The sequence below is a fragment of the Micrasema longulum genome, unplaced genomic scaffold (assembly GCF_059751315.1).
Source record: "Micrasema longulum isolate JH-2025_06_02 unplaced genomic scaffold, ASM5975131v1 h1tg000887l, whole genome shotgun sequence".
In the NCBI taxonomy this organism is placed as follows: domain Eukaryota; kingdom Metazoa; phylum Arthropoda; class Insecta; order Trichoptera; family Brachycentridae; genus Micrasema; species Micrasema longulum.
This window is the reverse complement of record NW_028278078.1, coordinates 142,687-156,901: the sequence shown is the minus strand read 5'-3', so window position 1 is coordinate 156,901 and position 14,215 is coordinate 142,687. Positions and strand designations below refer to the sequence as shown.

The following is a 14,215-nucleotide window of genomic DNA, read 5'->3' as shown; positions in this document are numbered from 1 at the left end:
TATTTAACATGCATTTTTTTTCTCTAAGCCAAACAAAAAATGGATGATTCGGAAAAAGGTATGTTTTATATAATAAAATGAAACATTTATTTGTGAAATAAATTGTAAATGTAAAAGCCTTTCAGGCAAATAAGTCATTCATATTCATTATTGTCAATTTAGTAATAAATAAATACCTATTTTCCTAAAATAATTGCAGTTGAATAATGTCAGTAAGTACTTAATTAAATGATATTATGTATCTTGTTTTTTAGTAACTGGACCAGATGGAACCATCAAACTTGTGGGAAAAGTCGGTACTCCTCAATCTGCCGGAAAGTCAGCACTCACTTCATTACTTACATCTAACACGGGTCTGGGTAACACTCCTACTGGCAATAAAACTGTTATCGGGACAAGAAGAATTTTAATGACAAAAGGAGCATACTGTTCTACTAAGACAGGTAACCAACCGGCCATCATCCAGAAGTCTCAAGCCCAACAGTCTTCTGCTCCCCAACAGTCCCTCATCAAAGGTACGACTCCTAAAGAGGGCCCGCAAAAAGTGCAAATTATCCGAGGGCCGGATGGAAATATTACCGTGAGGGGCTTGATACCTGGTCAGCAATTAGTAGAGACCCCAGATGGAAAATTACACGTCATAGTTTCCAATCAGCCGGGAGCAACTCCTGTGGGAGGACAGGTCATAGCCACCGGAGGCGCTCCCCCTACTCCGAAGATAGCCGTCTCCTCCGCCATAAAGCCACATACTAAAGCTAATAATCCCACCACAATTTCCAACAAGTCAGTGTCTGGAACACCCGCCAATAAAATAGTGGTGAAGGCTGCTCCTCGCGTCGTAAATTTGCAAGAAAAGCAAAACACCCCCGCCACACAAAGGATCATCACCCAAGGCGGGCAACAGATACTGGTGCAGGGTGGGCAACAGATCCTCGTGCAGCCCTCGCAGCACATGGTGGTGCAGGGGCAGCCGCGCCTGCTGCAGCAGCCGTCCCTGGTGCTGCAGCAGGGCGCGAGGCCCATGCAGACTGTGGTGGTGCAAGCTGGCCAGCAGCTGCTGCAGGGACAGCTGTTGCAGGGCGGGACTCCCATTCTGCAGGGCCAGCAGATCCTACGGCCCGCGCAGCCGCAGCAGCAGATGGTCAACAGAATCATAACTTCCGGTCACCAGATTGTAGTGAATAACCCTACACTAGCTCAGCAGCTTGCCGCTGGGAAGCTGCAGTTAGCTACCATCAACGGGCAGCAAGTACTCATTCGACCTACTGGAAATAACCAAGCCCAGATTGTTGCGCATATTACTCCGCAAGCTCAAAATTCCGCAGTCGTTCCTCAAAACCAGGTTGCGAGTCCGCAGCTTCAACAAAGTCAGGCTGTTACTCAAGGGAATAATTTCCAGAGCCAACAGCAAGTGGTGCAGCCGCTCCAGGTTGCCGTGTCTCCAGTGAAGCAGGTGGCCCCCGTCCAGCCGGTCGCCCCGGCGCCTGCCCCTGCCCCGGCCCCTCCTGCAGCTCCCTTGACAGAAGAGCAGTTGATGGAACAGCGCCTGCTGGTTGGACAACCTCCGGGAACTGTTATCAAAACAGTCACTGCCCAGGTTAGCCCCCATAATACTTCAACAATAAATTGCCACGCCGTTTCCCCATAGGGGTAGGCAGAGAGGACAGAGCACCATATCACTCTGCCTTCGTATACGGACCTCACTTCCTCTAATATTTTTCCTATTTATGCACGCCGGTTGATTATTTCAATATTTCGAATTAGTGTAGTATAATTTTGACTTTATCTGGTGATATTTTCATTTTTTTATTCTTCAATAAAAAAAAAAGTCTTATAAATTTAAGAATGTTCTTCAGGATTTGAATGTGTTAAATCAAAATAATTTGTATTATTTTTTTTTGAATTTAGTAGTATAATTATTTATCTATAGTTGAGAATATTAATCAGAATAAAGTGATAATGATTGTCATTTCTTCCAGGTTGTACAGTTGGATGGTGGTCCACGAATAGTTCTCCAGGGACTGCAGGGAAACTCCCTCACACAGCAACAGTTAGCCCTGGTCCAACATCAGGTTAAACAGCAGTTATTGAAAGGTGTGTATGTCGTCAACATCTCTTATATAAAATAACATTTGAATTATTGCCTTCGGTTCACAAATCACCAGAGTAAATAATCAATATATAAAGCACTTATTTTGTGATTAATCACTCCTATTTCTGCATCATTTTAAATCATCGAAATACTTCTTATTGGTTCTGGAAGCAACCAGTTTCTTTGTCAAGTTGCTAAATACTTTATATTTATATTTGTGTATATGAATACCCATAACACAATCATAGATTTATGTTTTTTTTTACTTGGACAATGAACTGGTGAAAAAGGTATTTTTTAGTTTATTCAGAAAAAAATATATACAGTTTACAGTGAAATACAATTTTATATTGATTTAATCTCAGAGTGATCATTCACTTCCGTTTATAGATATAATGTTGCATAGAACAATTGCGTTCCAAATTTTCGATTTAACAACAAACGTATAATGGACGGTTTTGGTTTGCGCTTACAATTCTCGACCTGAGTACCCACAGCCCGTTATATTCCTGTAAACTGTAGCTGACTTTGTGATTGATAATCATAGAATAGTTTTTGTCCATATGGGTGACTATAAGCAGGTGGTATAATATTATTCAGAGGATTTAACATATATTTATATTAACGTTTCTCATTACGTAAAAGAGAAAAACTATTCTTGTGTCCATAAAGGGGAGTGAGGTCTTACAATAATGTGTTTTCTATTCAGGAGTAAATATTTTTAATATAAAGTATAAATTATAAGAAAATATACATTCAAGGAATTAGTTTTTCGCAATTATTGTTTTATATAATCTGATTTTGTGTGAAGTTTTGTCAAGTTTTAAAATTTGAATGTTCGTAAAAATTAGAGATGGCCTGGCTCTACAATTTATTTTTACCAAGTAAGGGCAAGTCCATGATGGACATAGTACATAATTGTACTGTTCTGATTTCTAGCTATAGCTAGCTATAGGTAATATGGTGAAATGTTTTTTTTTTTTTTTTCTTCTTTTATTTAGGAAACATATAGTACAGTTACAAAGTTTTATATTTTATACAGTTAGACTTAAATCTAATGGACCAGCGGAGTTTCCATATTATAAAGTAATTATATGTAAGGTTATTAATTAAAGTACAAAAAAGAGAAGGAAAAAAACATAAATAGAAGTTGTTTAAAAATTAAAGTTAAAAAAATGAAAAAAATTTGTAAAAGTAATCAAAATTTAAAAAAATAAATAAAAAAATGGTATTGCTTGTAAAAAAAATCTAAACTAGGTGGTCTTCATTTCAGTTCTATAAAAGGTGAATTCCCTTTATGCAATGTGAATTTTCACTATTTTGCTTGTATTTCTTGGTAAAACTTAATACTAGGTCTACAAGTAAGGTTCAATATGTTTGAAATGCAAGTAAATTTAGTAATCGATATGATTTTTTATAGCGCAAGAGACTACCGGTAAACAGGGCATGCTGGGACCTACCAAGCTGTACCTGGCCGTACAGCCCTCCCAACCCATAGCTCCCATCACCCCTGTGGCTCCCGTACAACCCATGACCCATAACTCACCCCCGCCACTCGCACCTTCGCGCCAACCGCAGCATAATCAAGTATCTCAGGTATTGTTTTATTACTTTTAACATATTCCATTACTTTTGCCACTATTTTCGTTGGTGTGACTCATCACTAAGTCATGTATTCAAAAGCTACCTGTTGTTAATTTGTAATACTTTTGTTTAAACGGAAAGTTTTTTAAATTTTGTGATTTAGCTGAATTTTCCATCTAAGTATTACAGTTTATAATACTAATTATCTGACTTGACAATTGAAATGTCTGTATATTCTAAAAACGCAAGTACACATTTTCATTTTATTTAACTCTATTAAAAGAAAAAAGAGTCTCCTTTTCCTTCTTGGTGTTTGGCCTTATTGATGCAATTGAGCAATCTGTTCACGACTTAAATGTGAAAGCTTTAATGTAATTTATATAAGGTATTATTTGATTATTTTATCGAGGAATCATACAGCTTGATACAGAAAAGTTAAAAAAATAATAAATGCATTATACAATCAAAAAGCCATTATGTCATACCAAACATGCTGCCAGATTCTTTATTATAGGTGTGCTCCGTGTTGAATTGTGAATACCAGTCTATACTTTGTATGTATCGTGTAATAACTACTTACTTATTTTCCAAAGAAACATGTTCCTTAGACTGTGTCCCTAATTTATCATAGATTTATTTTCTTAAATGTGATATAGCTTTTAATGGATAAGAGACAATCAGATTCCTACAATAAGTAGTAAAATGAATATGTATATCAGTCCTTTTAGAACTAGCACAACCAATTTTAAATGTTACATATATCGGCGGCCTCTGTGGTGTAGTGGTTAAGACGGCTGACTAGTGCACAGAAGGTTCCGGGTTCGATTCCCGGTGAGAACACAAAAATTAAATGTGATTTTTCTCGAGGCTGGGTATTTTGTACTGTAATTGGGCCTCCCGGCCTGTTGTGGTGAAAATACGACTATAAACATTTTTTTATTCAAAACATTTGGCCTCATGCGGAGATTATTTTTTTTGTGCTAAAGGGACTGATAAGTTTTTTAGAGAAACTGGCGGAATCTAGATTGCTAACCCCCGCAAAAGGAATCTATTAGATATTAATGTACAAGTAAATATACCACACTGCATATAGCAAATTTTGTACTAAATATTAATTTTATGCGTGCCATATTTTTCATTATCTTAAATGTAGTTTTATGATAAAAACACCAATATTTTTAATTATCTAATGAAATATAAATTTGTTAATGTAAGTAATTATACACAAAAAGCAATAATAAGAATAGTATCACTGAGTATTTTACAATATTATGTTGCCACTGTATACCCCGCAACAGTAGTAATTATCCGATTGTATTATAGATATAAAATGGAAATAATGATTGTGTTTAAGTTAGTATAGTTTTAATATGAATCAACTTTATACTGACACTATTAAAGTTGCCTCGCACAAAACGGAAATATTATACAGCTACGTATGTGCATTGATGCACCGTAAACAATATTTTGTCTATTCATTAAAAATATTGTTCTTGTGAGATAACAGCCAAGTGTGTGAAGACATAATCTATGATTATTTTAGTACAACATACTGTATAATATTTCATTTTGAGTAAATATTAGTGGGATCTATTTGCTTTCGCTATTAACATTGATGTATTTAAAAACATGTGTAGGTGCTACATAATATGTATTATATATCAATATACGTTCTGGAGAAGTTAATTTGATTGTTTAATTAGATAATGAAAATCAATTTAATTGAATTCAAGGAAACTAAAATTTTGGTTGATTATTGTTTTAAAAATACGTGTGTGCAATATTTTATTCCAGAAACACTGAAATAGGGTTTCAAATCAAATTTCAGATGATTCCAGCTTGTTTTATTTTTTAATTGGTGGATGTTTTGGTTGTGGTTGGTATTCTTTTACAATTCAGTAGTAAAAAGGGAATAAATCTATCACAACTAGTAATAAGCAAATTGTCAATTTTAAACATAAATTATTATTAAAGGAAAAATAATTTATGACTCTGTGAAATATTTTTGAGTCAACCCTTTAGAGAATGTAACCTGTGTGAATTTGGTCCACCATCATTAAATTTAATGTAAATATATGTATGTACAGTCGAACTTGGTTATTATGAGTAAGATGGGACTGACTGAATTTGCCCGTTATATATTATTGTATATTGTCACTAAGTAAAAAATAAATATATGTACATTATAATACATACAGATAATTAAAAAAAAAATTTTTTTTTTAGTAAATGCTTACTAACAAACATACTCATTGCATGAAGATATGAAGTACAAAGGTCATTCATAAAATAAGGTTCCAATTTTTAAAAAAAATATACAGCTTTATTGTTTTCCTTAGGATTATACATCATTTTAAAGTTTAAACTTTATTTTTCTACATAATCGCCGTTTCTGTCTAAACAATTTTTCAGACAGTGCTCCAACTTTTGTATTCCAAGTTATAAAATTCTGCCGCCATTCCTCTGAGAAATCGAATAAACTCTTCCTTGACTTCATCATCAGTATGGAAGCGTATTCCACTTAAGTGTTCCTTTAATTTTGGGAATTAGTGGTAATCACTAGGGGCTAGGTCTGGACTGTAGGGTGGGTGTGGCAAAACAAACCAAAATCTGTCAGCAGTTCTTGAATTTGATTTGAGACATGAGGTCGAGCGTTGTCATGAAGAAGCCTCACACCACTGGACAATCTTCCTCTCAAGCATTATGCTCTCAACTTTTTCGACGATTCCGTCTGAAACTGAAGGTCTTCCGCTCCGGTCTTCATGGAGAATTTCCGTGTAACCTTCACTAAATTCTCTACAACATTTGCGAACATGTTGGGCAGAAATGCACCTTTCCCCATAAACTTCGATTAACTGACGATGAATGGTAATAGGCTGAGTTCCTTATGCATGTAAAATATGTATCACAGCGCAAATTTCACATCTGGCGGAAACAGCGATAGGAAGCTCCATCTTCGATGGCTGCCAGGCCTTCACTGAGTGTTGTAGCGTGGCGGGAGCAGCAGGGATAGAGAGTGGGGGAGTTGATGAGTCAGCCAGTGTTGCCAGATTTCTCCCAGCGCGCCGCTATCTGTATTGACAGCATAGGGAACCTTACTTCACGAATTACCCTCGTATCTGGAGGGGTCACATGACATTCCATAGAACATTAAAAAATCTACAATCAATATACATTCATAAACTACAAAAGAATTTGTAAATTGTAATGAGGTGCTGAGCCGGTACTTACCGAGTCCACAAAGCTTGGATTTTTTTTACATGAAATTTCAACTATATGTGTGATACTTTTTCAATGTTATCATCGAAAACCCCAATTAGGTACTTAGACACTCACGTAGAGTCAAAGCACAATCTAACCCTGGCGTCCGGTGGTATTGGTCCTTTAACTTAGCCGGACCTTTGGATTTTATTACTTGAGTTCTTATTAAAATACAGTAAAACCTCGTTTTTACATTCCTCAATTTTACGTTTTCCCGCTTTTTACGCCAAAATGTTTAGGTCCCATTTTTTTCCATACATTCTCATTCAATTATTCCTCCAATTATTGTTTTTCTTAACCCCGGTTTTACATCGAATAATTTTCGAAACTCATTAGATCTGTCAAAAGACGCCGAGCCGCGCGCCGCCGCGTTTGCCCAAAATGGTGAATAAAATCAAGGTAAATGAAAATGCGTTAATTGTTGTCTCAAACTAAATTCAAAGTGGGTTCAGTGTAATTGACCATTTCGTTCAAGTGTCTAATTTTGTCATTTTACTAAATTGTGACATGCGGTTAACACATGGTTAGGAAGAATAGAGTCTTTACATCAATAAATTACGAAGCAGAAAGTTTAAAAATTTTTGCAATAGAAATAATATTTGAAGTTATGAACATAATTTGGAAAGAAGATTGTTTAAACAGTTATCATAAAAGTGTGAAACAGTTTTGGCGCGATGTAAATGACAGTTGAAATTCTATCGTGCCATACTAAAAAAAGTGATACCATATAAACAAAATTTCCCAATATTTAGGGAAAAAATCATTGTATTCATTTTATGCAAATTCATATGTTTATTTTAGTGTTTAAAAGGTTAAGTACCTACATAAAATTGTTTAAATATGTTTTTTTTTTAATTCAATAAAAAAAACACATTGTAGTATTGATTGAAAAAATACCATATGAAATCATAGGTAAATATGCATAATCCCCAATTAAGACCGTTTTTACAATTTTTCTGCAGTTTTTCATTTCCTCACTTTAGCGTTTTCCTCAGGTCAACCCTTTTTTTACTGCTCCCTTGAAAAATGTAAAACTTGGGTTTTACTGTAGTTATTTATAGATAATAGAAGAGTTTTGCACAATTATTAACAATATTTTTGTTCTGTATGTCCGAGAAGTAGCTCGTCATATAAGTGAATAAATGTATGGAGAAAACCATAAACTTGAATGTCAAGGAATGTTTCTTTATTACACCGGAGATTTCGCTATTACCGTGAGTGTTATAACCGAGTTCGAATGTTATGTATCGGTATTTTTTAAATTTATTTTTTACTCATTTCAATAGGAAGAATGCAGATATTTTTTCACTATTATATGTACAATATTCTTTGACCACAGTAATTGTTATCTAAATTAATGACAAATAATTCAATACATATTATGATCGTCATTTTTGTTTTCTGACAGAAAATATGTGTAAGTAAGCGACACGTTATGTAATTGTAAACCTATTTTTACAAAATTAACTTCCAAGCTCAAGCAACAATACATTTTGTAAAGTATGTATTTTTAACTATTAAAATTGTTTTATTAATTAGAAAGTCACTGTGGACTTCAAAATCGAAATTCCAATTTTTTGACATTATTTGAATTTTAAAAATCTAATCTATTTTTCATTTGTCTTATCAAGTCTTTAACCCCAAAAAGTTAACAATGTGTCTTGAATTTTAAATGCCTCTTAAATCTATATAAATTCCCTAATAATTGTAATGCAAGTTAGTTAAGTGTAAATATGTCAGATATATATTGCACATCCGATAAAATAGCCATAACGCAAAAAGGTAAATTTCCAGGAGAGCCTAAAACTAAAATGACATATTGTCTTAAAACCATTTTTTATGCGCTGCGCTCAAATAAATGTTAATATAAGTGCCATTAAGTGGTTAAATCGTAAAGCTAAAATAATGCCTATTTTTTAGCATATGAGAGTTTTTATTTAACACAATATTGGAATTTTATGAGCTAGGACTATTTTATCGGAGGTGCAATATGCGTGGACCTTTAATTTATTATGATTTGGCAGATTTCACAACACAAATATTTATTATCTTGATTAATTGATTTATTGCGTAAATTATTATTTTCTAATTAAATCTGACACAGTTGTAAATAATTTAAAAATTTCTTGTGTGTATTTTACCACATTGTTCATATAAATACATAGTTTTTTTAAAGTATAAATTATGGACATAAGTAAAAGAAAATAGTGACAAGCAGTCTAATAAGATAAATTATGTGATTTGAAAAAAATCTAATATCAAATATTGATTTGTATATAAAATAGTTTTATTCCTTGTTTTGTTTCTTTATAAGAAATTTAAGTTTTTCTAAATATTTTTGCATTAAGCTTTGTAATTGGCCAAAGAAGATTTACCGTACTATCGTTTTAAATGTCTGAATTAGTGTTTTTATTCAATTTAATACTTCTCTTATTTTTGTAATTTAGCCAGTCAATATATATTTTTTTAGAAACTTGTCCCAGGTGCTGGTAGAATTAGGTCTTATTTTACTATAAACTTAATTACTAAGGTAGAAACTGAACATATTTCATTTAAAAAATAGCTTGTTGTCTTTTCAGTTGATTACGACAGATAATTTTGAAGAAATTGAGATTTTTACTACTAGGCTCCATAATTCTTACTCGTGTTACTTTTATGACACTTGAAATTGAGATTTTATAGCTCACAAATGTACTTATTTAAAAATATATATTTCAAAGATTTACACCGTAGTGATTGTGTATTGTGGTTAATCATTAAAATAATTCTAATTGAAATTCTTTAATATATCAACAAAATTTTGAGTTTGTCCAAATGTTTGTAGACAAGGACTGAATTTCACCTCCTAGGGAGTTAACATTACAATAGAGATGGGGAACATTTTAGAGAAGGAAATAAGGAAATCTAGGCAATCACAGGGCTTGTGATCTGTCATTGACTGGTTTAAGTTGCTACTTTACACACTATGCAATATTCATCATTCTTTCAAATCGGTGTCACATGGAAAGACTATGTAAATCTCTCAAAATTGTTTAAATGTTTGTTAACACATGTTCTTGTCACAGGTTCGTCAATTACTTTTGTAAATTATTATCCATTTGTTTTTATCAATGAAAATTTTTGTCCATAATGAAGACCAGAATTTCAGTAGCAATAAAATGGTGTGTTAAAATGTCAGCTCTAAATATTGAATCTGGGCAATCACTATAAATTAATGAACATTCTCGAGTCCTAACATGCCAACATCAATATCCTCGGGTTGTGATGTAAAGTATAGATCTGTCGTGTTTGTGTTGTGCTAAGAATATGCCATATTTGTATTGTTAAATGTAAGTAAATTTTTTTACTTTGTTCCTGACTGTTGAATGCGAATACTGTTGAAAGATCTAACCTATTGTATTCAACAACCTTTGCATTTTTTCAATTTACATTTCTAGTTTTGTAAGAATAATAAACAATTTTTACTAACAATACATGATGGCGTTTCATTACAAAAACCTTTATTTGATTTGTTCTTTTATGGTTTTTGTTTTTTGTGATTTTTCTGTTCTTTGCACAACACGACACAGCTCTTTTCTGTCCTTGTTTTTCATAATTGAAATTTAAACTAATGATCTATTCATTCCTTCATTTATAAAATATTTAACATACATGTATTTTTCATAGAAATTTGATATTACAAAAGCATTTTAGAGCATGATTTTGTAATATAAATAAAATCTCAAACATTCTGTACATCTTGACTAAACGGCAGAAGAATCTTTAGTTTTTCATTTGTAGAAATTATTTTTTATTGTTTTGTTTTATGTTTATCTTTTTTTTTTAATCCACAACCCTTGAATAATCCTGACTTGATATAGCAGACCATACATATACAAACATTCTCCGTTAGTGAAAAAATATCTATAACAGCCACAGAGGCACATGAAAAAACTTTTATATTTATCAATAATTTTTATTTATCTTAGTTTATAAATTAAAACAATACAATAAAATGAGACACATCTAACAAATAACTTTGAATTGCCTCAGTATGAGATGTAGAATTTCAATGCATAAAATTAGAAAAATGATCAATTGGATAAATTCACAAGCACCCTTAAATAATCGGCTTATCTCTTGTAGGATGAAGATGTGAAGCCTGTTCTGAGTGTGCCTCAAAAAGTAAAAGCAGTCCGACAAGTAACTCTTGTTAATGGGTCGGATAATTTAGAACCTCCAGCGCACATCATACATAAGCCTAAACCCGTAGAGTCTCCACAGACTAAAGCCAGTATTAAGGAAGCCACAGTTGCAGAAGCACTAAATGAGCCTGAGCCTAATGTTCCCCCCGGCTCTACCAATAAGTTTGTCATCACACCAGATTACATCCAGCAAAGTAAGTTTCCCAAATCCTGCTTTATGTTTAAATGATATTTAGATATTGTGAAAAGGTAGAAAATAAAAGTAAAAAGTGACTTGGTCATATTTTTTAACCTCCACCACCTTTTCACATAGAATACATTCTGTAAATACTTTTAGTAAAATGTGGAAATCAATCGATTTTACCAGTGCTAAGTAACCAGCATCAGTGATTTCCAAACTAAATGTAAAAGCAGAAAATGTAAAAACGTAAAAATGTAAAAACAGAAAGAAAAAAAAAATAACCATACAGAATTTCTCTAAAACCATTATAATATTTTACAAGTAGCAGTATATGGAAAAGGACATCAAGTATAATTTATTAAAATGTTATTTTTCTGCAGCCATCAAAAATGCTTTGAAACAAGAGAATCTCAATCCCGAAATAGAAGAGAAACTGCTTCAACTGCAGCGGTATCAAGAGAGGCAGATGAAGCCCGAGACTGCGGCTGCACCCCCCTCCCAGCCCTCACCCCCCGCCCCTCTACACCAACAGGCCCCGGTGGTGCCGTCCCCCCCGCCTCCTCCCCCGCCCCGCCGGCGGCTTCCCCCGAGGCATGATGATGAAGAGTGGATAGAAGCTTCTCCAAAGAAGAGACAGAGATCTTCTCACCATATGGACAGGTGAAATTGTATAAATTTTTAAAACTCTACAGGGGCCTTATTCTGTCACTATTTTTTTTTCGTAAATTCATTAGTATCATATGAGCGGGAACAAAAGCGAAATACGATTTTGATTGTGTTGGAGTGAGATGGATATATGAGAAACGAACTAACTTGCAAAACGAAATTGTGATAATACAGGCTCAGATCAATCGCGTATTTCCATCGCAACAACAAAATATCTCTTTTCTTATTGAAAATGTAAAACAAAGTATTGTGAATAAATAAAATACTTTCCACACCCAATGGTGCATAGGGTACTGCATTGGTACAACAACCGCAGTGTATCTTGATTATTTTTGTTAGAGTAAGATTACCAGTCTTACGCTTCAGGTGCTAGTCTAGAGGAGCAATTACTACCGGAAGATACGGAAGTCATGCATTCTCCATGACTGTTTAGTACTTATCAACTCTGTATCTTTGGGTAGGTACATCGATTTGTACCAAGGGTAGATGCGTGTACCCCACAGTACACATATTAAAGTGACGTATTTTCTTTATGACAGTATAGTTGAAGATGGAATGAAATCCTCGGATGTAATTATTAACCATTGAGTGTTTTTTTTTTTTAATCCATGTTTGGTCTCAAACAACAGTGTTATTTTTTTACTATTATTTTAATTATGGTATCCCACAAAATAAATTCTAAAACAATAAACACTAGACTGAAAATGTGAATATAAAATTACATTGACTATATGGCTTAAAATTGTCTGGTTTATTGTAGACACGATTATGCGGAGGAGTCGAAGCCCGCCACGCCGGTGCGCTCCCGCTCCCGTGCGGTGCGTCCCCCCTCCCCCTCGCCGCCCTCGCCCTGCCCCGCCGCACCACCACCGCAGTCCCCGGGCGGGGAGGAGCGCCGCCGCACGGCACACCACTCCAAGTTGCAGCTCCTCCTCTACCGACACAAGGAGATGCTCAAGAAAGATATCATCAAAAAGAGAGGCTTGCTTGAAAAGGAGCTTGGTATTGAAATACAGGTAAGATTTTTTCAAGGATATTATAACAGAAATGAATATTTTTGAGAAGGAAATATGGTAGTCTCGATATTTACAGGGTTATTGTTTGACCCGTCGTTGGTTGGTTTGTGTGATAAATTGAAAATATATAGATATTCATAAGCAGTTTGATGAATGTTACACAGTGTACACCACTACAGGCCAGGAGGCGCAGTTACGGTGGTGAATTACTGCGCAGATCGCTCAGGCTTGAAAAAAAACACTTTTTGCGTGTGTTCTCACAACTATTCAATGACAGGTCATAAATTCTGTAAATGTGTATACTTTCATATACCTTACTCAAGGAAGTTTTCAATTTCTTTTTGAATATCATCACCACTAAGAATAGAATATCATTCAAAATACAATAAAACCTCGTTTCTACATTCCACAATTTTACATTTTCCTCCTTTTTACGCCGAAATGTTCAGTCTCTTTTTTCCCCATTCTTTCTAACTCAAATATTCTCCCCAATAATGTTCATTATTATTATTATTACAGTGAAACCCCTGTTTTACGTTTTTCAAGGGAACAACAAAAAAAGTGTAAAACCGAGGAAAGTGAGGAAATTAAAAATGTATGGGAAAAATTCAATTTCATTAAAATATAATTATTGTACAAGACTATACTAAATATTCTGCAGAAAATTGTAAGAACTGTCATGTTTGGGGATTATTTATATTTGCAATGATTTAATAAAAAATATTTTGTATTTTTTAAAGCAATACTACAATATGTAATTTTTTGGGGATTTTTTTTTATCCGGGTACTTAACCTTTAAAACACTAAAATAAAAATTTGAATTTGCATAAAATCCACACAACGAATTTTTCCTAAATACTGGGAAAATTTATTTATATGGTATCAGTTTTTTTAGTATGGCACCACAAAATTACAATGGTCATTTACATCGCGGCAATTTTGCACTTTTATGATAACTGTTTAAACTATCTCCTTTTCACATTATGTATATAACATCAAATAATATTTCTATTGCCAATTTTTTAAACATTCTGCATCGTAATTTATTTATGTAAAGACTAATCTTCCTAAACATGGGTCAACTGCACATGTCACATGTCACTATTTAGTAAAATGTCAAAATTAAACAAAATGGTCAATTACACTGCCTATACTTTGAATTTAGTTTGAGACAATAATTTACACATTTTTTTATTTACCTCCATTTTATTTTCCATTCACGCGGCGGCGC

The 14,215-nt window shown here is 33.7% G+C and overlaps 1 protein-coding gene across 1 annotated transcript in view; it reads left to right on the top strand.

Annotated features, from left to right (window-relative positions):
• Positions 1-14,215, top strand: part of E(bx) (nucleosome-remodeling factor subunit NURF301 E(bx)) — a 30,638-nt gene that overhangs the window by 10,604 nt on the left and 5,819 nt on the right. Inside the window, exons 9-14 of the mRNA XM_088231462.1 lie at positions 255-1,597; positions 1,980-2,094; positions 3,513-3,688; positions 11,063-11,315; positions 11,683-11,962; positions 12,729-12,984. Of these exons, the coding sequence (XP_088087588.1) occupies positions 255-1,597; positions 1,980-2,094; positions 3,513-3,688; positions 11,063-11,315; positions 11,683-11,962; positions 12,729-12,984 (2,423 nt within the window). The remainder of the gene's footprint in view (positions 1-254; positions 1,598-1,979; positions 2,095-3,512; positions 3,689-11,062; positions 11,316-11,682; positions 11,963-12,728; positions 12,985-14,215) is intronic.